Raw genomic sequence first — 27,643 nt, forward strand, 5'->3', positions numbered from 1 at the left:
CGAAAACGGATAGCAATAGGTCACCTGAGTGACTCAGGTGACCTAAAAAAAATTACCACTTGTTTGAAACTGTCTTAGTTTGTTATAGGAAAAGATTCATGAGTTATCTCTCTTTGTCCAAAATCTTTCCGAGGGTGCATTTGCATGGCGGTTTTCCCGAGTAGTTCCGTAGTGGGTGTGGAGAATCTGATGACATACAAAATCCAAATGTCTACCTACTGGAACAAACTAGTAAAGTACGGAAATTACTAGTATAGAGAACCTAAACATATGTTCATGGGATCTGAAAGCCTCATCAAAGGTACATTTATTGCAACATGGAATTAATGTACCCTCCTTCTTTGGTCTAAGGTATTATTATTGTAAAATATGAGGAAAAAAAAGATTGTTTTCATAAACTGAACTGGTACCTTCACAACCTGTCCTTTATAGCATGTATTTAGTTTTGATTCATCCAATCTTCCTTCTTTATAGTATGTATTTAGTCTTGATTCATCCAATCTTTTCTAACTTCTAAATAAAGTCTCAAAGTTTACTCTTTCATATTTAGCTAATTTGTATATGATCTCTAAAGTATGTATGGTTATTTTGTGAAGTAATCCTTTATGGAATTAAATATCATGAACTAAGAGCAAAATGAAGTGAATTCAATTCATATGGAAGGTCAAGGTCAGAAAATGATGACATTTAAAAAAAAAATCTCTAATCAATCTGCATCAGTATATAAAGTATTACAAATTATAGCTTGAACACTTTGTTTTGAAACTAAGGTAACTGAAGGAATGGTGAGGTCAAGGTCATTGAAAAGGTACAAATATTATACTGACATATTTGAACTACTCACAAAATGAATCTTCTTATAAATTTGATTTAAAAAATGTCAAAACTGAAGTCTAAGGTATAGGAAGGTCAAAGTCATAAGAAAGTTCAAGGACAGAAGATTACAACAAGTTTAATTACTCTAACCAACATGTAATTTTCTATAAAGTTTAATTACATATCCTGAAAAAAGAAGTTAAGATCATAGGGAAGGTCACGGTCATAACATTATGACACAGTTGAATATCTCTCATCAGTTTATATTAGTGTACAAAGTTTGATAAAAAAAAAATTAGGAACACTTTCTTCTAAACTGTGCTAAATGCAAAATAATTAATAGTAAGGTCAATGCCATGTGGAAAGTCAAGGTCAAAATTTGTATCAATTTATGAATTTGGTTAAAATATCTTAAACAGTTTTTTTGAAAATTGAGCTAAATGCAAAGTATTAGACGGACAGGCAGAAAGAAAGACATAACAAACACTGTATATGCTCCAGCCATATTTATGGCAGGGCATTAAAAGTAAAAAAAAATGTGCAATGACGGACGGACACACTGATAACAAATTTCTGACGGGCCCTGAGTAAACTTGTCATTCAAAATTAGGTTTTATCCCGTATGCTGTATACAGGGCTTTTTTCACTCCTTAGTATTTTCACCCTCTCACACATTCAAACAATTATGCCCCATTCTAAATTCTTCAGACACAGTTGTATTAAAGAAATAATGCTATTTAATTTGAATTCACTCCATTTTAAATTCGCCCACTTGGAATAAAGGCGAAAGTTACCCTGTATACAATAATAATAACAAAGCTCAACTCCACATCTGACGTAAGGCAGTCAATAAAATGTAATGAAAATGTTTTTGTGCTTCACTTAATTCCATTTCACATGTTGAATAATCAAGAAATTCAGATTTCATGTCATTTAAACTCTAGTGTAAAGTCATTGTACTTACTTCCTAAAACAAGAGGCCCATGAGCCACAATGCTCACCTGAGTCATTATGGCCCTTCTGTTCTTTACCAACCAGCAGATTTTTTCCCTATATATTCCTTTGTAAAATTGCAACCCCACCCTAACACCAGGGGTCATGATTTAAACAGACTTGAATCTGTGATCCCATACTAGTTAATTCACCGGTTTTCTTGTTATAACTCACTGACACGACTCAGGCAACTGTGGTATCAAAGCACATTTCCTTTCACTACAGGATGCAGAATCGAGTCGCTAAACGTAGAAACAAACCGGAACAGATATATGAAATTCCAAATTGTTTGTTTTTTCCCAAGACGGATTTCTCCTAAACCTATGTGCGAGGGTGACATTATATGTTGAATTAACTTTGGAGAATAAGTACTTGATACTCCAAACAAAAGTTATTCTTAACCCGTGTACATGTATGTTGATGAATATTAAAATGTTTATGAAAACTGATGCCCCCGCATGGCAGCTCGAGGCCAAGGATAAAATTTTCAAAAAGTAGTGAAACTGCAAGATCAAGGTCATGAGGTCAAAAATGTTCATACCTAAAGAAAGGTCTTGTCACAAAAAATATACTTGTGAAATATGTAAGCCTTAGCACCAACCATTCTGAAGTTATGGCTAAGGTTAAAGTTGTTCAAAAATAGGTCAAACTATGAAGGTGTCAACCGATACAGTGACTTCAAAATTTGATACTGCCATGAATCAAAGTTGTTACACTAATTATTGTATCGAGAGTCTGTTTAGTTCTTAGTTTCAGAGATGTTGGCCTGAATTTGTAAAACCTTGAGATAACACATTGAAGCAAGGTGGTACCATTAACCAATCTGAGCCAGAACAACTATTGTATGAAGTATAGATATCGATTCTTACATCTTTGATTCATGGCAGTATCAGTTGAAGGCCACTGTATCTGTTAACCTTCCACTAGGCCCAATTCCATAATTACCGTAAATAGAATAACTAATACTCTACTAAATAGTTCAGTCTTTGCTGATCTTATTTTTATCCATTCTACATGTTTTATTTTTATCCTTTCTAGATGTTTTACTACGCTTTTTTCTGGTTTTGATTGAGAAAATGTCTTCCATCAATTATTGTGGATAAGCAAGAATTTACTTCAATATCCATTAATTAAATGAAACTTACAGACACATTTAGGTCAATTACCATTCCAGGTACTTTTATCAATAAACGAATGCAATCAATCTCTCAGCAACAGTTTCAAGGACAGAAAATTATTTGTTATAATGGATTTTTCCCTCATTCTGTTTATCAAGGAAACTTGAGACAATCATTATGTAACTTTATATTTTATTAATTTGAATAAACATAACTGATTGATAGAAAGTTCATTTTTTCCTCTAAAATAACAATGAATGACATTTTCACAAAAGTAATTACATCCATCTGGTCTTTCAATCATTGGTCTAAAAATATCCTACTGAAATATGAAGATTTGTCCCCCAAATAGGTTAACTAAGTAAAAGTACAATGCTTAAAAAAGATATTTATTGTTTTATTTCTAGTCAAGATCTACACTTGAAGAAAGCTTGTTTTTAAGTATTGGAGCTTTGTTTCCTTGAAGAAGCTTTTAAAGGAATAATTCCTTGTAATTTAATTTCACTTTGAAACTTTTCACTTGTATTTCTTCTGTTCTTGATAAAATTTGAAAAGTTTATCTGCCTACATATTCCTATTCTTATTGTGGCCCCAACCCAGAACCTATTAGATATAATTAGAATAAATATAAATCAAAACTGTATTTAAAATAAAGGTACTGTGTGCTCACAAAATGGCACAACCCTGCTCCCATATGAGTATAATGGGAAAGTCCACTTTTTTCTGTGGTAAACCCCAAATAACTGTCTGTTCAGAACAAATGGTGCACAATGGCACTATGTGATGAAGAATCTGTGAAAGTATTAAATTTTATTCAGTGGTATAGGAGGAGGTTTGGATAAGAGATGGGAACCCCCTATATTACAGAAAGAATGGCAATGTCCTTTTTTTGTTATTGTAAACTCCAAATATCTGTCCAATCAGACCATAAGATAAAATATGCAGAATGGCACTAAGTAATGATTCTGTGAGTTTTATTAAATTTTACTCAGTGGTAAAGAGTTGCAGATGAGTACCTTCCTTATCATATAAATAATGGCAGTGTCTGTTTTGCTATGAGAAACCCCAAATATTTGTCTGATCATAACATGAAAAAGAACATGCACAATGGCACTATGTAATAAAGAATCTGTTAAAGGTGCATGGACACAGATTCAAAGTTAATATTTTCTCAAATTTTTGGTATAATATCAAGACTCATGTGTTTTTATAGCATTTCACATGGAAATAAAATTAAAAAACTTATTTTATCTGGTAATTATTGAAACTACAAATTTCAGGACGTGTTTGATTGACACATCTATGCATTTTCACAAAGTAAACTTTATCCTTAATACTTAAGAAAAGTAGAAATTTTGCTGTGCATTAATGAAAAATATTAAACTATAATCCAGAAAATAAAGAGTAGAAATGTGAGAAAGCAAAACCAACTCACCAGTATTGTCAGTCCGTGCTCAGTGATGTGTGCAGAGTTTAACAAATTGAACACACCCGTGAAAAGTAAACTGTTTTTGTAAACAGGGCATGAGCTCTGTTATTGTTAATGTTTACGTTTCACCGGGTGTGTTCAATTTGTTAAACTCTGCACACATCACTGAGCACGGACTGACAATACTGGTGAGTTGGTTCTGCTTTCTTACATTTCTACTCTGAATTTTCTGGATTATAGTTTGAATATATTTCATTAATATACAACAAAAATTTTACTTTATCTAAGGATAAAGTTTGCTTTATGAAAGTGCTAGGATATATCAATAAAACGCGTCCCGAAATTTGTAGTTTCAATAATTTCCAGATAAAATATGTTTTTTATTTTATTTCCGTTTGAAATGCTATAGCAACATATTAGTCATGATATTATACCGAAAACTTGAGAAAATATTTAACTTCAAATCTGTGTCCAAGCACCTTTAAAGTATCCTTAAATTTTAAGTGGTATAGGAGGAATTGCAGATAAGAGATGGGTACCTACAAATGTTATAGAAGAATGACTGTATCCATGTTTTGCTATGGTAAACCCAAATATCTTTGATTAAAATGTAAAATAGGAGGTGCACAATGGGACTATGTAATGAAGATTCTGTTAGAGTCTCATTAAATCCTATTCAGTGGTATAGGAAAAGTTTTGGATAAAAGATGGGTACCACCAAGTTTTACCGACCTAAGGATGGACACCCCCATTACTATATATCCCCCCTTTTCAAGTGGGGGTATAAAAAAATCTTGAAATACAAGCTGTTATTTTCCCTATATTAGGCTTAAAAGCTTTTGAAATGATTCCATCCTATTTCTTGATTATCTCCCTTGACAGGGAACTCTTCATCTAAATAAAGGGTTTTTTGTTGTTGCTAGTTTAGATGATACTGGACCTGTGTTTAAGAACAACAAAATATAGGAAAAGTTAACAGGGGGACATATAGAAGAATATTGTCAAACTCTGACTTACTTGTATATAATAAGACACTTCCAGTCAGATGACCATATAAAATGTTAATGTAAAATGAATAATACATGTACAATTTCTTTTAACATCATGCACGTACATATAGGAATCATAGATATGTAAATGCATGAGGTAAAAACCTTTAACCAGATTTTTTTGATTACAAGCTTCTTCCAGACATATACTGGCAGAGAACATTCCACTTTAAGTGCCTTCCAAAAAAGCAATACGATTTCTGACAGTGGTTTCACCATACTTTCTGAATAATTCATCCAAATGTCCATCAAGTTTTTCATCATCTTGTACATCCCATGTCAGTTTACCTACAAAATCACCAATACATTTTCATGACAACAACATATAGTCAAATATTTTCAATTTTCTAATATAAAGTATAAGATATATCATATTTCAAAAGGAATTACATATTTAAAAAGGATTTATCTCTGTGCAATAAAAGAAACCTGACACTGATCAGAATCGGAGGTTGAATCTTCTACTTAAATGTTACTGAACTTGAAATGATATCCCTGATGAGTGACTGTGTGGACTTTCAATAAAGCAGTAATACATGTATATAGGATATGTTACTGAGTAGGATTGCATGGGTGCCAAACTCACTCTGCCAATATTAGCGATCCAGACACACCTTTATTCACACTGTACATCTTTACTATTTTTAAAAAGCTGAAATCATGATTTTTTTTTAACTTGCAATGTACTTGTAAAGGAATGGCAAGTGATAAAGATTCCTGATGAAGTACCTGATTATATTAAAAAATGGTTTCAGTCTTAAAGGATTAACACACCTTATAAAAAAAATAATTAGAAGAAAAACAATGCTCATGTGAGCTACAATGTTTTCCCTTTGCAAAATGATAGACTTTGTAAGAAATGAGATTCCTTGTTGTGGCCCAAAAACATGTCAATGGTCAAATAAATGTAGATTGTTCATTGCATAGCTGAATACTGACAAATTAATGTAGTGTGTGCTTGATGAAGACCATGTATTCCTACAGTATTAAAACAAGAGGCCCATGGGCCTAGCACCAGAATCACCTTTGCCCTGCTGCCCCCCCCCCCCCCCCAAATTATTCCCATTTAAAATTTTGACCCCATATGAGGAGTGATCAAAAAGTTTTATGGACTGGTGCAATAAGATTCTCATCATGTTTTCATTTGATTTTTATTTTGACAATATACATTTGTATGCATTCGTCTGTCCAACCCTGTGCTACTTTAGAACTATAGATCTTCGTTCTCTGCTTGACCCAACATATTTAAATGTTTGAAATTTCCCAAGTTTCATACAAAACTGTATTTAATTGCGGGAATGCATTTTTCTCTCAGCATCATTTTTCCACTAAGAAATTTCAAGCATTTCAAAGAAAGTCACTGTAAAATTGTTGAAAATGCACTTCCTGAGAATGCTTGCATATACATGTAAACAAGACCAATTATAACCTTTAAAGTTTTTTAAAAAAAGATTTAAAAAGATTTTGTTTGCATATATTCCCATGTAAAACTTAGATCCCCTATTGTGGCTCCACCTCAACCACAGGGGCCTATGACTAGAACAACCTTGAATTTGCACTACCTGTGAATGCATATCAATATCATTTATTATGACCTTGCTGTTCTTGAGAAGAAATTATTTAAAGATATTTCCCTATATACTCCTATAAGAATAAGATCCCTAACCTACCCCTGAGGTCATGATTTGAACAAACTAAATATGCACTACCTGAAAATGCTTGCATGATCAATCACAACTCTGATGTTTTTGATGAGAAGATTTTATTTTTTTTTTATCTCTATATACAGTCAAACCTCATTTTCTCAAACTTGATGGGACCAAGAAGAAACTTCCAGATATTAGATATCTAAGGATTTGAGATATCGAGGTTATTATACATAAAGAAAAAGTGATTGGGACTTCCAAATCACTTTGACATATGCATGGTACTTGAGATATCAGTGTTCAAGATTCCAAATATCAACTGCACTCCAATGTTAATCTTTGATTCCAAATTGTTGCCCCACCCTACCCCCGGGGACCATGATTTGAACAAACTTGAATCTGCACTATCTAAGAATGCTTGATATTTAATGCTTAATACATGTATCATTAATTATTGCCTTTCTGTTCTTGAGAAGGTTTTAAAAGATTTATATAAATACTGATATATATATTTATATATATATTTTAATATAAATCTTTCATCCCTGAATGAGGCCCCATCCTAAACCCAGGGGCCATGATTTAAACAAAACTGAATCTGCACTACCTGAGAATGTTTGCATGTGAATATCACTAATCAAAGCCCTGCTGTTCTTTAGAAGATTTTTCCTACATATTCCTATGTTAAACTTTGATCTACTGTGACCCCACCTTACCTCTAGGGGCCATGATTTGAATAAACTTGAATCTATACTATATCAGGAAGCTTTCACATAATTTTCAACTTTTCTAACCCAGTGGTTCTTGAGAAGATGATTTTTTTTTAATCCCCCCCCCCCTCAAATTTGACTTTCCTTGATTATCTCCCCTTTCAATAGGGCATGGTCCTTTATTTAAAAAAAATATGAATCCTGTTCACCAAAGGATGTTTTGTTTGTGCCAAGTTTGGTTGAAATTGGTCCAGTGGTCAGTAAAAAGTAGTCAAAAATGTGAAAAAATTACAACGACGACAATGCTGACAGATAACAGACAAATTTTTTATCAAAAGAGCTCACTTGAGCTTGTGGCTCAGGAGAGCTAAGAAACGAGAAATTTACACAACTTTATAATATTTGCATATGAATATGATTAATTATGGCCTTGGTTCTTTTGAACAGAAAGATTTTTTTTTTTTTTTTTTTTTTTAAACAATTTTCCTATGCATTTCAACAAATCTAAACCTATACCACAGGCACTTGTTTCTGTTGTAATTTTTTACTCAACAGTAAATAATAACACAAAGTATGTAACTCTGAATTACAAGGAGTACAACCCCTCCCCAGAATTGCAAACATATACTCTTTCAGAGAAAATGTGATGGCAATTTTTATATATACCATATAAATCACATTTTAATCAATATACATAATATCCCTTGCACAGGATTGGACAACAGGCTTTCTCTTCAATCTCTTTTCATTATAAACTTCTCACCATTGCATTCCCCACTTGTCCTAAGCCATTCCAAGGTATCATTGACATCACCATTATTGATATAAATGATGTATTGAACCTGTGCTACTGTCAGCCGATATTCTTCACACAAGAACTGGAAAAAAAATTATATTCTTTAAAATATTGTAGATCACTAAACTTTCATGTCACCTTATTTTCGCGAGATGGTCATTTAGTATCTGAAAGTGAGACAAAATTTTCGTGAACTTTGGATATTGTCCTATATATTCTTTAGTAAAAGAAATATACGCCAGGAAGACTCATGTAATTACATGGAAATTAAGTTCTTGCAAATAAAAAGTTATTTACAGTAAGCAAAAAAAATGAAATGGATGGAAACAAGAGGCCCATGGGCCACAACGCTCACCTGAGTAACTTGGCCTTTTCACCTGATTTCCCCCCTTGTAGTACTTATTGTGGCCCCACCCTACCCCCGGGGGTCATGATTTGAACAATTAGAATCTACACTACCCCAGGATGCTTACACTTAAGTTTCAGCTTATCTGGCCCACTGATTCTTGAGAAGATTTTTATAGATTTTTCCTACATATTTCAATGTGAAAATTGGATTCCCTACTGTGGCCCGCCCTACTCCCAGAGGTCATGATTCGAACAATTTAGAATGTACACTACCCCAGAATGCTGCTACTTAAGTTTCAGCTTTTCTGGCCCAGTGGTTCTTGAGAAGAAGATTTTTAAAGATTTTTTCTACATATTTCAATGTAAAACTTGGATTCCCTATTGTGGCCCCACCCTAGCCCGGGGGTCATGATTTGAACAATTAAGAATCTACACTACCCCAGGATGCTTTCACATAAGTTTCAACCCTTCTGGCCCACTGATTCTTGAGAAGAAGATTTTTAAAGATTTTTCTGCATATTTCAATGTAAAACTTGGATTCCCTATTGTGGCCCTGCCCTACCCCAGGGGATCATGATTTGAACAATTTAGAATCTACACTACCCCAGAACGCTTCCACATAAGTTTCAGCTTTTCTGGCTCAGTGGTTCTTAATAAGATTTTTAAAGATTTTTACTACATATTTCAATGTAAGTATTGGATTCCCTATTGTGGCCCTGCCCTACTCCCGGGGGACATGATTTGAACTATTTAGAATCTACACTACCCCAGAATGCTTCCACATAAGTTTCAGCTATTCTGGCCAAGTGGTTCTTGAGAAGATTTTTTAATGACCCCACCCAATTTTTGTCTTTTCTTGATTATCTCCCCTTTGAAGGGGGCTTGGCCCTTTATTTTAATAATTTAAACTCCCCATCGCCCAAGAATGTTTGTACCAAGTTTGGTTAAAATTGGCCCAGTGGTTCTTGAGAAGAAGTTGAAAATGTGAAAAGTTTACAGACGGACAGACAGGCAGACGGAGGGACAGACGGACAACGGGTGATCAGAAAACTCTCTTGAGCTTTCAGCTCAGGTGAGCTAAAAATGTTCCCTTCCTTAAAGCAGCCAGCATCATGTATATCACTCTTCAATTTCCACATTGAATGAACAATTAAAATAAATTTCTCATTTTTTAAAAAATAAAATATGGTAGAGGGAAGTATAGTATTCAAAAGCATACTAAAATGAATTCTTTTATTTCAGCCTCATCTAAACTATTGTCTGTCACTGACTTCTCTAGTGCTACTTCTGAAAACAAAAACAAAATAAATCCTTACAAGTGGTCAGAACATTTCAAACATCAAAACAATGTTTTCAGCAACTTTTTGGAGGTCTGACAATATCTCACCATTATGGCTAAATATTAATGAGGTAAAACCATTTCTATTTCTGAAAACAGTTTAAGCACAGTCAAAAACCAGAAGTCTGACAACACTGTAGCTCTACTGGTGTGTACTTATAATAAAGAAAGATGTATCTTAGTATATTCTACTTGTGTAAAAAGACTAATAAGATCAAAACAGTAGGAGGAATAGCATTTTAAAAGAATTCAAAGAATTTTTTTATTTTTAGTTACCATGACAACATCGTTTGTCAAAATTAAAAAAAAATCAATTTATAGAATTATTTTTCTTAGTAGAATCTACTTGTGAACCAAGTCATTAAAACTGAACCAAAACTGTGGAAGAATTTCAAACAAATTTCTATTTTCACATGCCATGTTTCAGTTACCTCACTATATCCATATTTTGCTATATCCATATAACAAATTTCTTAAAGTATACATAGCAAATTCATGATATAGATTCCTTCATTCAAGTAGGACTACCAAATGTATTTCGGGAAGCATAAAATACAAAGTTTACCTTGCAGTTCAAAAAGTTTCACAGATGAATTGAGTTTCAAATATAAATACTTACAACATTAATGTCAGTTCAATATTAGAAAAATTCAGATCTTTAAAAATATGCTATAAAAGATGTAAATTTTGTTATTTTAAACTTCTAGGGGACACAAAATCAGTTTGCAATATCCATAAATTTGCTATATCTGAGTTTGTTATATCCATAAAATTTTACAAGGAATTATTAAGAATTTAGCCAGGGATTGCAAAAAATTTTGCTATATCTGTAAATTCGCTATATCTGTGTTTGTACTAAAGGAGTTTTACTGTATGTATCTTAGTAAAATCTACTTCTGTACCAAGTTTTATTGAAATTGGACCAAAACTAGTAGTGTTTTGAAAGAAATTCCTCTTCATGAGGAAATAAATATTTTGTTAATTAAGTTTCTCTTTGTATAACATGAGCCCTATATCAAGCAATGAACCCTTAAGATATTGATATACCTTTATCAATCTCTTCTTCATCATCTGTAAACACTGTCACATATGCTGTTCTACCTTCAAAAGATAATCATTTGAATTATTTATCACCAAATTTATTATTAATTAATGCTAATTAATCAATATCTATGATTAATATTATATCCTGCTCCTATTATAAATTGATATTTTGGTTTACGTGGATAAATTCATTTTTATTTTTGCATCTGCTTTTTCTAGGGTCTTGTAACAGGCATGTAATTCCATAAAAGGTATACAAAAAATGCAGAACTGACTTAAAATTAATAGCTGTATAGGTAAGACATGTCAAGTACTCCTTTCTTTGTTCATGATATATATCAATTTTTGATACCTTTGCATGTTTCAAAAAAAGTTTTAAGTAGCATCTACATTGATGTAAATTTCATAATCACACTTTATATAGTTTCTTCCATCCCTTTCGTTAATTTTTGAAGACTTTATAAAACATACACAATTAACTTACAGGACCTCTTTTTGGTTTTCTTAGATTTCTTTTCAGGAGTTTCTTCTGAAGATTTCAATTTTTTCGTAGATGTACTTATTTGTAATGGATCATTGGAAACATGTTTTTCAGTGGACAATTTAGATTTCCTCATCTTAGATGGTGTAGGAACTAATATATAAATAGAAATAAATAATCAATACATATATATTTTCTTTTGAGATTCCTATTAGATAATTGAAGATCAACCATCTGTACACATGGTACTGAATAAACCTTTAAACTATCTCATATTTATCTACCTATGTGAGAAGTTTGAATATCACAAAACAGAAAGGCACTCATAACCTAGTTAAATACAACAGCCAAACAATATCTTTCTCATCTACTAGGAGAATTGACAGATATGACCATTTCCAAAGAACAATTCGGTTTTGCTTTGAATTCCAGTCAACATTTCTATTCAAACTAGAAAACTGACCAGTCAGCAAGGGCCCCGCCGAGGGGTAGAAATATAAGGGTACAGCTTACAGAAAGAGAATTTTAATTGATTACAAAAATTAAAAAATATATGAAGAAGAATATGCAAAAACAACTGTATTTATAAAATTTCAAGATAATTCCTAAATATCCAACAAGCTGTAAAGAGTATCCCTGTATTTACATAAGGCAGTAAAAAAACATCATATCTATAATAACTCAATTAAATGTATATTTAAACAAGAACAAAGCATGTGTTTTATAAAATGCCAGCCTTCAGTGAATTAATGCAAATATCACCCAGGCTTGACCTTAACTTCAAAACAAACATCAGTTGCAGACAAAGGTTAATTTATCTTAAAGTGACAAAAAAAGAAAAGCTTGGAAAATTTTCTGCCCCAGACAAGATAATTAATCCCAGGGGATTAATTGTACTGCTCTCTCATCCTTTCCTTCCACGTTTACAATAAGAACTTTTTCAGTAATGATAGAATGAGTTTATTATCGGACTACCTGTTAAAATTAATAGTACATGTATTCTTGAATTTATATAAGGCAGCAAAAAAAAAAAAAAAATGAATCAATAAATAATAAAAAAAAAACATATCTTGATGTATATTTTGTCTTTAGAATTCAATAAAATCATAACTCATTGTGTATTTTACCAAAATAAAGTATGAACATTTTTTAAATCCACATTTCAGAGAATGTAAACATCATTCAGAATTGACCTTAACTTCAAAACAAACTTCATTTGCAGACAGAGGTGTTAATTAATCTCAATTGACAGAAACAGATAATGCTTTGGATTTTCTTCTAGAGGAAAGGTAATTAATCCCATGGGACTAGTTGCAGCTTTCATACTTTACAATAGGAACATTCTCAGTAGTTATCTCTCTTTACCCTGGCATTCATTCTAATGTAAAGTTAAGGAAACTACCCCACCACCCCAGCTCCAAACTAGATGACATAGAGAACCAAACTTAGCATCAAAATATGTCTTACTGCCTATTCAACCAACATACCAAATTTGAACTTAATTGGTCAACTACAAAAAAAGTTATTAGAAAAAAACAGAAAATTTGTGGACGGAAGAATGACAGATGGACAGACGGACAGACAGACGGACAGACAGACAGAGTGATAACTATAGGGCACCCGCAAATCCTTGCGGGGCCCTAAGTAAACTTTCTGTATTTGATGAGCCAAATGAGAGATTGAAATCAGTAAATGGACCATTTTTCAAATATGGCACAGTATTTTTTCTCACAATTAAACCACATGTACTTCTACATGTATGACGAAAAAAAATTGCCAATTTAGGTAGAAAAATATTTCTGATTTTTGAAAATCAAGATTCAACAAGCTATATGCTGCTCATGATCATGCAAAAATGTGAGAAAATACTATAAAACTGGCTATTAACTACCATTAAAACAAAACTATACATTGAAACTAAAGATGACTATAAGGACACAAAGAATACAAATTGTTAAATTTTCAAGCCAGGCTATCCCGATGTTTTTGAAAATCAAGGACTTTATAGTTGGTTGATTGAAAACTTCTTTTCCTCGTGAACAGCTAAAGGGGGGGGTGTAACTTTTGGAACTTCCTGTCCAAATATGACTCGAACAATTTTGTCAAAAATGTGCATACACATAGTAGATATAGTCATGTATAAAACATACTAAAATGACACAAATTTTTGGGGGGTGGGTGTGTTGTATATCCTTAAGTTTTTGTACCACTTAGCACTCTTAATTGTTACTACACAACCATATACTTTTATATTAACAAATACGTGTAAAATGCTCTCAATACATTACCCTCATCATCAGATGCTTGTGTAGAGGTCTTTGCCACACGCTTCATCAGTTCTTTATCAAAATCATCTTCCAGTTCATCATCATCGACTGAATCATCTAACCTATGAACATCTTTAGAATAGGGAGACTGAGTTTTGCTGGCTTTCTTTCGGGAGCCTCTCTTATATTTGGTTGAATCTCCATAAGAAGGCTTGAAAACACTACTTACTGATGTATTGTGTTCTTCTCTCTGAGAAGAGTTGAGTTTGTCCATCATCTGTCCTGGTGTTAATGTGACTCCTTCAGTGTTATACAAAGTCCTCTGGGATATTTTGTTGGTAGTTGGTGCATTTGATTGTTGATCAGGAGGATTGGACTGTAACTTGTGAGAAGTTGTCCTTTTTTGTTTGCTGTTAGCATTTGCTGCACTATCTGTGGTTGTATTTCCGTTGGTTTCTAATGATTTCTTTGGTTCATTGCTCTTGGTGGGGGATTTAGATGGTGTACCAACTGGAGGCTTTGTTTTACTAAGTCTCCCCTTTCCTCTTGTGATTCTATTATCTGGAGACTCATAATTTTCATCAAGAGACTTCTTTGATGGCAAACTTTCTTGTCTCTTCGCTGGCTCTGAACACTGTTTATCAATTTCACTTTCCTCATTTTCAGCAGTCTTCACAGTCTTTGACTTCTGAGGTGTGCTTATGTTTGAGGATTTTTGTTTGTCATTTTTTGATGCCTGGTTACTTGTAACGAAGTCCAGTTTCCTTTTCTTTCTATCATTATTCACAGGAATTGAATCACTCACATCACTTAAATCATCTGAACAGTCACTAAAATATTTGCTTTTTTGTGAACGGGTTGTCTTTTTGGGGCTCTTTGAATTTGATGCTGATTTGGAGGAGCCAACAGAACCTTTCTTATTTTGGTTGTCACCATCTGCCTGCTTGGCTGCTTTAGTGTCTTTTGGTGAACTGGCCTTTGATGGAGATTTTAAGGAAATCTCATCCTTCTTACCTTCAAAAGAAAATCATTCCAAATCAATAATAGAGAGTAATATGGTATTCAAGAGCTAACTGAAAACATTTCCATTGAGGGCTGAATGTTTAAAGAAATAGGCATCAGATAACAATGCTACCTCACAACAGTCATAAGAGATACGGTAAACTTTACCACCAAAATACTGCAAGATTCTGCTTACTTGGTGTCAAACAATAAATAATCAATCAAGTAATATCCCACACTAACATTCAAGTTTGTGCCATTTTCACACTGGAGCACTACTTTAATCAATTAATGCATTGTTTAGGTACAAACTTACACAGACATACAATGTATATTTATTTCAATTATTTATGTATTTTTGGTGAGGTGTTTTATTTTCCTTTTAAAAAGTTCAATTTTTCATTTTTAAACATTTTTCAGTCTGACTCAACAGTTTGCTAAAGTACAATAACTTATCACTATCCATCAATGGATGCTTAATTGTTCAGTATAAATAGTGTACTACACATCTGATGAAGTGTCATTGATACGGATACCATTTTGAATTTGGAATGGGCCCGATCAGCAGACCCAATTTTAGACAACCAACATCTCTGCTTTACTATTAAATATTAAATGTGTGGGTTATAATTTTAATGCATAATGTAATTGTCAACGCATCACACATCATCACATGATTTTAACCAGTGAAAGAATTTGAGGATTCCTCATCCTCAGGGGTACCACACTTGCCTACTAGAAATGTATTGGTGGATATCACCCATTATTGGTCATTAAGCCCTTGAAAGTCAATATTAAACTTTCTCTCTCTTCTTAAGCATTATAAATGAAGTTGTATGTCCATGTGCAGGGGCGTAGCTTCCATTGTGGCAATGAGGCAACTGTCTCACTAGATTTTTAACCACCACCACTCCCTTCCATAGTTAATACATTGCAGAAAATATCTAACTTGTAAAAATTATAATTTAAGCAATTCTATAATGTACGCTCATATCATCAAGGTTCGGGCTCTACCTCCATTACTGAAAACTCCAAGTAGGTAATGATTGGAAAATATTAAAAACTGATAAATGTTTGACAATTATAGTTTTCACTAAATAAAAACAGTTAAATAAAACATGTATTCATCTTAAAATGTGTTAAAAGTTTTAGTAAACCATGTTAAAAATATTTAGCAACTCTTTTACCATTGTCGGAAACCTGTGGTCGGTCTAGGTTCTCTTACCTTGAGGGTTTCTGACGATGCTCTTTTAAATACTTTAATAATATGTGATATCATATCCATGCTATGAAACCGGTAAAATTAACTAAAATTCTGTGAAGGACAAGTATGATATTTGCATTCTAAAACCCCCAAATCCATTTTCAGTCTGGAGGAGTGTGGGGTGCTCCCCCTCTACCCCCTCCCCACCATGGCTCTGCCCTGGACCTGCTTGAGGCCTAAGGCGGCCCCCATACCCCCTGTCCCTATGGTTTTGCCTCACTAGAATTTGAAGTCAAGCTATGCCCCTGATGTGGCATCGTATTTGAATGACTGACAGTTTATTGCTTAAGAAAAATTACCGTCCCCTGGTTTGCTGAACAGAGTAGTGTGTCTAAAAGTATAATTCCTACTCACTATTTATCAGGTTAGGCCTTCTTCGTTCTGTTGAGGAATCAGTATCATCAGATGTCACTATAAAATATCACATAATTTATTATAAAGCCACAGTTTTTTTTTTAATTTCTTGGATTATGCACTGACCCTAATTTCCAGAGAAATAGGAAAAAATTTAAAAAATACAATGCAAATTTCTGAATTTTTTTTTTTTTTTTTACAGATTCTATTTTACTTGCCAAACAGAAAATGAAAATAAAACTATTCTTTTTTTTTTTTTTTTTTTTACAAAGCAAACTTATTGGTCAATATTTGGTAATCATTTTTTGTTTTGCAAATGGTACATTCTTAATATATATATTTTTTAAACAAGTCATGTAAACAACAATGGCCGTGAATTATGGCTATTGATTATATAATTCTTGTAGATAAAAATTTTGATTAAAAAAAATCTGTATTCCATGAAATAAAAAAAAATTGGCTTTTGGCCATTTATAAAATATAAACCTCCATTTTAAGGCTATATAGTATGGCCCTGTTTACCCTGTAACATATTATTTCCTACAATTCTGTCCTTTATTTGAGATAACAATCAATATTATTAACTTAATTTTCTGTGGAAATTAGTTTAAATTTTAGCTATCGGTATTTTTTTTCAACTGGAAGTGCAAAGAGAACTTTATAATCAAGAAATAATTAGATAACTGACAAAGCCAATAGGATCCTGCAGTGTGCTTAAGTCAATAATATTGAACGTTCATCCTTGACCTATCTTTTATTGACCTTAAAATACACTGGTGTCTCTAAAATTGAATATAAAATGAAATACATGTTGTATACTACATTTTTGTGCTGCACAAAATCTTTCTCGTTTTACAGGTTTCAGAATGTTTATCATATAACAGTGCTCATATCAATAATGTAATCTTTTGACCTTGACCTTTAATTACTGTGGAATCATTTTAATTCATGGGGGTCAAATGATCATGGAAAAGCATAATTTTAATTGTTCGTGGGGACATAATATTGTGAGTGAATGAATTATGCGGTAGATTCAATTAATCATGTGTTTACAAAATAAACGTTCATGGGGTTGTAAATCCGTGGGTAAATTCATGAACATTGGTCCCCCACGAACAATGATGATTCCACAGTACGTGACTTATTCTCCACCCATGTAGATTATATATGTATGTTTGAAGTCTTTAAGTCAAAAAAAAAAAATGCATGAAGTTTGGCACATCACATAAATGCCAAATGTTCATAGCAATAATCTTAACTTTTGACCTTTATCTTTGGCCAAGTTCTACTGAAAAATGTCTCCATTTATCTATGTAGTAAATATGCTTAGTTATTGCACCATATAAAAGTGTTGACAGACAGGCGGACAGACAGGCAGATAGACAGACACAGTGATTATTAAAGGACAACTGCATCTTGATTCAGGGCCCTAATGAGGAGACATAAATACATTACCCATATAGTCTAGATTCAGTTTCTTCTTGTGGGTAACTGGGATGGTATATAAATTAAGATTGTATTTGATTGTTTTCCTGTAACGAGTATTCATGGAGGAGGCAGAATGCTTTGTTATCTACAAGAAAATGAATAGAAAAATCGTATGTAGTTTCCATATTCATAGATTGTAACTCATGAAAGAAAACAAATTGCCCAACTTTAACTTTTCTCCAATTGCATACAAGACATTTTTTTTCTCCAATTGCATACAAGACATTTGTTCTACAGTTGTATTTTGTAAATTCTAATAATATGTCCATATGACATGAATCATAAGTACATGTAATGCAAAATGAAAAGAAATGTACTTTGCTTCTTTGTTTATGATTTTGGTAAATAAAGAATATACTGAGGTTAAGGTCAAGGGAACGATAAGGTCAGAAAATCATGACATAGTTGAATAGTTCACCAATTTGTGTTAGTGTATAAAGTTTGATGAAAATATCTTGAAAGTTTCTTTAAAACTGAGTTTTAAACACAATAAACAGTAAAGACAAAGGTCATACGGAAGGTCAAGGTTAAAAAATATTGGATACACTTGACAAGTTCTCACATATATGTACGAGGGTCGTTCAATAAATAATGCTACTAACGGTATATCATAGTAAATAAAGATCTATATAATTTTATTTTTTCACAGTTACAACATTCAATTAAAGAGCTCCTAATCACAGAAAACCCCATGATTTTACCTTTTGTCCTCACAAAGAAATTCACTTTTAAAGTAAGCTTGGTCACTACACTGAGCTGAAAATTGTTTAAAATGATCTCTGTCAAGAAAATGAAAATGAGAGTGTATGTGAAAATTGTGCTTCTTTACAAAAATCGCCAAAGAACTCATTTTAAAGATATGATTTTTATATATGGAAAGAATAGTCTTTAACGCTGTATAGTTTTCAGATTGATTCAGAAACTCAAAAGTAAAAAAAGAGAATTAAAATATAAAAGTCAAACTGGTCGATAGAAATTTTTAGGGAACCAAAAATTATCGATGCAATGTGCAACATGATATCTGAAAATGTCAGATTTACATCCAAAAACATTGCTAGAACACTAAGCATTTCATTGTCATAACAAGTTATAGAATTCTGACAGTGGAAACTAGAAATCTGACCAGTCAGCAAGGGCCCCGCCAAGGGGTAGAAATATAAGGGTGCAGATTAGGGGATGAGAATTTTACTTGATTACAAAAATTTTAAAATATATAAAGAAGAATAAGCAACAGCAACTGCTAAATATCCAACAACCTGTAAATAGTATCCTTGTATTTACATAAGGCAGTAAAAAACATCACATCTATAATAACTCAATTAAATGTATATTTAAAGAAGAATGAACCATGTGTTTTTTAAAATACCAGCCTTCAGTGAATGCAAATATCACCCAGGCTTGACCTTAACTTCAAAACAAACATCAGTTGCAGACACAGGTGTTAATCAATCTTAAAGTGACGGAAAGATAACCCTGTAAAACTTTCTGCAACCAGCAAGATAATCAAACCCAGGGGATTAATTATACTGCTCTCTCAACCTTTTCTTCTAAGTTTACAATAAGAACTTTTTCAGCAATGATAGAATGAGGTTATTATCTGAATACCTGTTAAAATAAATAGTATGCTTGAATTTACGTAAGGTAGGAAAAAAAGAAAGAAAAAAAATTAAATAATAATAAAAAAGATATCTTTATCTATATCTTGCTTTTTAGAATTCAATAAAATCATAACTCATTGTGTATTTTACCAAAATAAAGTATGAACATTATTTAAATCCAAATTTCAGAGAATGTAAACATCATTCAGAATTGACCTTAACTTCAAAACAAACTTCATTTGCAGACAGAGGTGTTAATTAATCTCAATGTAGCAGATAAAGATAAATGCTTTGGATTTTCTTCAAGAGGAAAGTTAATTAATACCAAGAGACTCATTGCAGCCTTTCCTAGTTTACAATAGGAACATTCTCAGCAGTTATCTCTCTTTGCCCATTCACTCTTATATAAAGTTAAGGAAGCTACCCCACCACCCCAGCTCCAAACTGGATGACAAAGAGAACCAAACTTAGCATCAAAATATGTCTTACTGCCTATTCAAGCAACATACAAAATTTGAAGTTAATTGGTCAACCCTAAAAAAAGTTATTAGAAAAAAACAGAAAATTTGTGGATGGAAGAATGACAGATGGACAGACAGACGGATGGACAGACAGACAGACAGTGATTACTATAGGGCATCTGCAAATCCTTGCAGGGCCCTAATGAATATACATGTAATAATATTTCTATCAGATATATGCTATATTTTCTTAAAATTGTCTATGAGAAAAATGCGCATTAAATGTGCCAACGGTCTACTTAAAAACAAATATTTTAACAAAAAAAGATTTGTTAAATTTGCATGATGGATGATGAAACATGGGTGCACTTTTTATAGCCAAAAAGGAAGATCAATAATAAAATGTGGAATCAAAGAAAAAGTTATTGTTTATACTATTGTAAAGAGAAACAAGGGCTCCAAGCATGTTTTATTAGTTTTCATTTTTTTTGAAGAGGTCCAGTAAAACATGTAGATTTACCCAAAGGTAGGACCATCAATGGTAACTTTTATGTTCAAACTGCACTGCTCGAGGAAAGATAAACAGATTTCCTGCAAAGAAAGTCCAAATACCGCCCCAGGGTAATTTTTTTGCACCTGGCAACTCTGCTGCAAAAAAGCACAGAGAAATAAATGAAATTCTGAAGAAAAGAAAGTTTACAGGGCTTTGCCATCTCCCATATTCGCTAGATCTCAGCAATTGTGAGATCTTTTTATTCTAAAAATGGATGAAAACGATCAAAGGAAAATTGTACAATATTAGATATGTCATGGAAAATGATATTCAGCAGTGTCTTTGGGGCATCCCTAAAGATGGGTATGCTGAGGTTTTCTGGTCATGGGTACAAAGAATCAAGACGTGTAAAGAATAACAGGGAATGCTTTGAGAGATTGAAAATGTTTAGTATATGCATTACGCACTTTTCTTACTTTTAGACGACTTATTGCATTATTTATTGAACGACCCTCGCATCAGTGCATGTGTTTATATAAATAATGTTAAAAAATGTTAAAATTGTGATATCAACCTAGCAAAAACTGTTTCAAAACACATATTCAATTCATTGATAATCAATATGACCTTAATTCCAGGACATACTGGAAAGCTTGGTTTATACTTTAGACACATGACAATGGAAGGGGGTGGATCCAGAAGTGGGGGGGGGGGGGGGGAAGGCACACACACACAAACTTATGAGGGATCAGAAAAAGAGTTCATAAAAATATTACTGAATAGTAAGTCCTTCAGTCCTTTGCATACATCTCCCTAAGATGTTAATGCAAATAAAGTTGGTGTAACTGGGGTGGTGTGGTGTGTGTGTGTTTGTGAAAACTGCCAAAAAAATTATGTGGTGGACCCTCCCTTTCACAAATTCCTAGATCCACCTATGCAGTAAATTTTCCTTGATGGATGATCAATTCTTTTTACCTGTAAATCTTCCATTTCCTTCCATATGGTGTTTCCTGCCACTTTTTCATGGTAATCATTGCTTATAATGTAGTTAAGTATTGCCATGTCATCAGCATATGTGTACATCTTCCTCCTGTTTCGCATATTTTAAATATAAAATATGTATTCTTATATATGCTCATCCATATATATGTGTTACAGGAAGTGAATATGCACTACATACGTAGATATACCTGAATGTCTGTGATTAGTTTATTACACACTGTGTTATCATTTATTAACCAGAAGTCTCTGACGAGACCGTAGCTCTACTGGTTTGTACTTATAACAAAAGGAAGAGAAAAGTAGCACTTGGACTTGAAACTTTGCAACAGCAATTTATTTAATGATGATCCTTGCCCCTTGGTTTAGTCTCTTTTTGTGGAAAGATTTATTGCAATCAGAATAAAACTGTAGGTGGAGTTGCATTTAAAATGAATTTTACAGAAATTTCAATTCTAATAACCATGGCAAGATCATTCATCAAAATAAAAAAAAACCGATAAAGACAATTATGTATCTCAGTGTAGCCTACTTGTGTGCCAAATTATAATAAAATCAAGCCAAACTGTAGGAGGACAGTGTGCGAAATTAACGCCTGTCTGATGGTCCGAATCTATCTCAAGTTAAACTGGGCTACACTGATCTGAATTAAAATAGACCGAATTGTCTATCCCAATTTCGGCCATGGGTAAATTGAGATTAAATAAAAAATTTCAACATGTAATTAAAAACAAAATGATTCTGAGAAATAGTTTTATACATTTATATTTTGTGTTAAAAGAATTATTGTTAAATCTCATCATTCAGAACATTGTGTATCTTTCGACAATTGAACGGTGTACTATTTTGATCTAATGCTCGCTTCCTGTTGTGCATCTGTCATGCAGGAAATCCTGACCGCTGGTTGCTAGAAGCATGACATTAAACACAATGTGAGTAAAAAAATAACTCCAAAAAAAAAGTCCAAAAAAGGGAAAGCTATGAAGATGATTTTGGAGTTTGTGTCTTTCACAAACATAAACTGGTCTACAGAATGAAGTTCATATACAACGAATCTGAATATATACACGGTACAGATTTTTGTGACAGGGATAGACATTAACTTTCAGATTCAAACTTTGATTTGTCTGAATGCAAAACTTGGTTGCCCAAAATTTAGAAAGAAGAGAACTGGTATCTTAATTTATTATTGTAAATAAAGTGAGATATTACTTTATATTTGGTATATAAGTTAAGTGCCAGAAAAAATTTGATCTGCTGCTCATGCTTCATTTTAAATATATGTAAATTCACACTGCCATGCAGCAATATTTCCTTAAAAATAAAATTCATATTTTTGAAAATTATTTTTTGTGCGATCTTTTTGTGAATTTTGATCCCCCCCCCCCTTGAAAAACTGAAGCAATGCTAAAGGAAAATAGTTGCCATGTTTCGAAACATACAAGTCCTGATCAGAATACATCGTGTGCCAAGAATAACTGGTGTTCTTTATATTCTGTGAGTTAATAAATAACCTATTTTATAATATCTTATTTCATAAGAATGTAAAGAAAGCTGTCAGTCGGAAAGTGTATTTTTTTCAACTAGCTACCATGAAAGAAAAATGGAATAATGAACCCGTTTTTTTTTTTTTATAATCGGTATGATCTAGGAATTTCCGAATGCAAAAACAATGTCATATTCCTGGTAGAAATCAAATGTACAATTTATTGTTTTGTTTATAAACTAATGTAAGATAAAAAAAAAATCTATCAGAAATATTCACTTGCCTGATCGGACAAGTACATCCGAAGTTTCACTTGCCCGAACTGAGAATTTACTTGCCCCGGGCAATCGGACAACCATTAATGTCGATCCCTGTATGATAAGCATTAAGCACTGACACTGATTTTATACTTTATTTTCACAAGGTAATAATGAAAATGTAACAGATACATGTACTTCAATATTATGAATATGAAAAAATAAAAAAAATATATATGAATAAAAACAAGTGTACATTTTTCGTCTTTACTTTTTCGTGTTTTTGTGGACAGTCCCATTTGTCTACAATCTATCCCACTTTAAAATGAGACAGCCCAATGGGCTATTTCATTCTCCTGTTTAGTTTTGCACACTGGGAGGAGTAGTGTTTTGAAAGTTTCACAGAAACTTCTAGTTTTAGTAACCATGACAACACCATTCATTGAAATCAAAAACTGATATACAGAATTATGTATCTTGGTGTGGTCTACTTGTTTGCCAAGTAATATTGAAATCAGACCAGGAGCAGCGTTTTGAAAATTTCATAGAAATTTCTAACCATGGCAACGTTAACACTGTTTATCGAAATCATAAACCAATTTACAGAATTATGTATCTCAGTGTAGTCTACTTGTCATATTGAAATCAGACCTAAACTGTACAAGGAGTAGCATTTTGAAAAATTGTTAACAGACAGACAGCTAGACGGACGGACGATGGACACCTTACTATTGCATAAGCTTTTCTGGCCTCTGACCAATAGAGCTAAAAATGAACACTTTTATTTTTTTGGACATGAGCAAGAAATGCATGTAAAATTGTGAGATTTTCTGGGACAACGTTCTAAGATTTCATTTTTATACCCTTGAAAGTATTTCATGCTTGCTCTTATTCTTTGTGGTTCATCTTCATCAAATGAGATATCACTGACTTGATCTTCACTTGCATCCCGGATAACCATCTTCCGTGGCTGCAACCTGAAATCCACAATTTACAGTCATATCAACATTTAATTCATACAGATGTCAAATGAGCACAATATCTTTTCGTGTATTGTTTTATTTCACATACATTATACAAAGTGCAGTATTTTTCTGTGTGTAATTCATGTCATACATTTATTAGACATAAGTATTTTCCCATTTTTTCATTACCTAAACACAACGAAAATCATGCACTTAGCACAAACTTCCCCCTTAGATTAATTATCTTTTTTTTCCGTATCACTTACCATTACATAATATTAAGATATGACATCAATTTCAAATTTCTCAGAAAACATGTGAGTTTTTTTTTTTACAAAGAGCTTAATTTTCTTATCATTCACTACTGAAACTTCACCCCTTCCAAGAAAATACTTGTAGATAAAGTTTTCCATAATTCAAAACTTATGGAATTATACATAATAGAACTTAGACAATCTAAATATATATAAAGAATACTATTCTGTACCTATACTTTTCTTTGTCAAGCATCTTGTTAGCTTTCACACAATCCTCAATGTACCTCACCGAGTAATAATCATCCGAGACCAAGTAATCATCATCATTGGCAAGTCTGTCAACATAAAACACTGAGATTAGTGTGCACTGATTAACAACAGCTTATAAAATAGTCATAAATTCATACTTAGCTTTACCTGCATGTACATGTAGTTTGTTATTCAGTACATGCTATTTTTAAGAATCCTTAAAGTATTAACACTAATTTAAGACAACATTAAAATCATACACTTGTTTACCACAACTACGGTAATCTCTAAAGGCACTCCAACTCAAGAATTGTTAAAGACATCTTTATGAATCTTTGATACTTGCAAAAGACTCCAAGTATGTCCATATAATGGCCTGAATAGCACAATTCAAAGTGGTCTACACTTGCATTGCAAAATCATGAGACTATAGGTAATAGATTAATTCAATGTAATAAAATCTATGTATGATTACTGAAAAAATGGCACAGTACCATGTATGAATATGTACATGAAATTGCTTAAAAAGTATGAACTATAGACAAGGTATTCTCAAGTTTTAAATTTCAATCTCCTTAGTTGAAATGAGTACTTATATTTCCTTAAACAAAGAATCTAAACCGAAACATTTGCTGCAAATCATGTAAATCTTGAAAGTCAAACAAATGAAACCAATATACAGTAAAACTTGGTTAAAGCGAAGTCCTGGGGAAATTACTTCGCTATATCCGTAATTCATTATATCCATATAAGGAATTCATTAAATTTATATAGCTGGGGATCCAAGAAAACTTTGCTATATCTGTGAATAGTGTTCGTACTGAACAAGTTTAACTGTATAAAACATGATAATCAAAATGCTGTATGCAAATTTATCTACGATATTTGATAGGTCAGCAACTATGGATGTTAACACATGAGCAATTATTGATTTCAAGGTCAAAGGTCTGAGTGAACTCCAATTGTGATTAAACATTTGCACAGGTTAATGGTACCTTACCTTGCCTTGGTGAATGGGAAGATTTAAAAAAATATATATATTAGCTTTCAAGATATCCCTGAACAATTTTCTGTTTAAAGAAATAATTCCAGAATACAACCCTCCCCCCCTTTCAATAAAAAAAAAATCATTGTACAGGGTGAGGATGGAGAGGGGGATTAGTTATGTTAAATCCAGGTTTTGAAATGTTTATACTTATAGAGATGTTATTCAAATTTGGAATGCTCACAAACTGTTTTTGAGAGTTTTATTGGAGTTGAATACATTACTTGATTGCATTTAAGGCCATTCTTGCTGTAACTCTCCCACCATGTTCCTAAATGGAGAAATACATATTCAAATCATACATGTATTTAAAATGTATTTAAAATTCTAACATCAGGTACCAATGTTAACGTAATAAAGTCAATAAGAAATATTTATATATCATATCCATGAATTAACTTGTCAACTAACCAAGTTTCAATTTTATCAAATATCATATGTAAGAATATTATAAGCAATAAAGACTCTGTTTGAAGGTACAATACTGCAGTACATGTCCCATATCTGTGCTCAATATTTTTTTGTTCTAGATATCTTGCAGACAGTCCAATGGATAGACAGACAATTGAAAACATAACATCCTCCAGCAATTTCTTTCTATCCACTGGGAATAGTTCTGGTACCAATTCAATTTGGGAAAATGGTATCAATATAGAACAAAAGGGAATTTTCTGTCCTATAAAAAATATGACATTTATGTTACATTTATTCTGTATTTTCAAACCTCATTAACTATTACTCCCCAATTTAAAGAATACACAAGAAGTATTCATTGTTTTTCTTTATTAATGTCTCTTGTTCTCTCACATTTTCGTGCTTTCAAGTACTGTCAATAATGTCAGTCACTAAGCTGTCTACAACACATGTCTTGCCATTATCTCATTATATCAGATCTCAACAGCTCAGTGGTTAGAGTGCTGGCACGATACACCCGAGGCCCTGGGTTCGAGTCCCGGTTGAGACTTGATTGTTCACTACCTGTGACATGTAAGACTTTGAAAATACTTACACATTTTATTATGGTGTACTTCACTTTACTTGTCATCATGATACGAGCTCAGCTCAATAAATTCCATCCACAAGAGATTGTGACTTGTGAACTGAAGTTGATCATTTAGGGTACATCATACTGGGGCTCCCCACATTGAAAATTTTTGCTAGAGAATATTCCTTGTAGGTTTGGGGCACAGACAAAAGCCAGAATGAAGAAGAGAACAATGTGAATAGAATATTCTATCGTTGAAATTATGATGTACTAAGGACTCTGTTTAACTAATGAGGGCCTGTTTCAACAGTTCAACAAGACGATTGAGAACAATGTAGATCAAGAAATGGTTAAGGAGGGAGGAATGTAATGGTGTGGGCCGTGGATATTGGCCTGGGTAGCTCAGTCGGTAGAGCATCTGACTAGTAATGCAGCGGTCCTGACATATATTTTCTCCTTTCCTATTACATTAGTAATCAACTGGAAAGTGAATGTGACACTGAGAAATACATGTATATGCAATGTATATACCTCTATTATTGGCTGCACTTTACTTCTAGCCGCACACGGGCGAAAGAAAAATATAACAGGATTTCCTTTATCGTCTTCGAAAACGTCTGCCCTATTTAGCGCCATTTCCTTTTTAGGTATCACACCGGTAATTGACCAATCAAAATGAACTTAGTCAATTGTAGTTCCATACA

The 27,643-nt window shown here is 32.7% G+C and overlaps 1 protein-coding gene and 1 long non-coding RNA gene across 2 annotated transcripts in view; one reads left to right on the plus strand and one right to left on the minus strand.

Annotated features, from left to right (window-relative positions):
- The first annotated feature begins 2,085 nt into the window (after positions 1 to 2,085).
- Positions 2,086 to 27,643, plus strand: part of LOC133180904 (uncharacterized) — a 96,622-nt gene continuing 71,064 nt past the window's right edge. The window contains exon 1 of the long non-coding RNA XR_009720410.1: positions 2,086 to 2,096. This is a non-coding gene — a long non-coding RNA (uncharacterized LOC133180904). The remainder of the gene's footprint in view (positions 2,097 to 27,643) is intronic.
- On the minus strand, positions 4,559 to 27,575 carry LOC133181097 (nucleolar and coiled-body phosphoprotein 1-like). The gene is made up of 13 exons (XM_061315641.1): positions 27,471 to 27,575; positions 26,179 to 26,225; positions 24,891 to 24,995; positions 24,302 to 24,415; positions 21,672 to 21,786; positions 18,112 to 18,229; positions 16,657 to 16,713; positions 14,058 to 15,050; positions 11,773 to 11,922; positions 11,292 to 11,345; positions 10,125 to 10,192; positions 8,525 to 8,639; positions 4,559 to 5,693 (listed from the first exon to the last, which is right to left on the minus strand). Exons 1-13 carry the CDS (start codon positions 27,573 to 27,575, stop codon positions 5,575 to 5,577), a joined length of 2,160 nt encoding a protein of 719 aa, XP_061171625.1. The 3' UTR covers positions 4,559 to 5,574.

The sequence above is a fragment of the Saccostrea echinata genome, unplaced genomic scaffold (genome assembly GCF_033153115.1).
Source record: "Saccostrea echinata isolate AGI-Se365-2 ecotype Australia unplaced genomic scaffold, CSIRO_AGI_Sech_v1 ptg000008l, whole genome shotgun sequence".
NCBI lineage: Eukaryota > Metazoa > Mollusca > Bivalvia > Ostreida > Ostreidae > Saccostrea > Saccostrea echinata.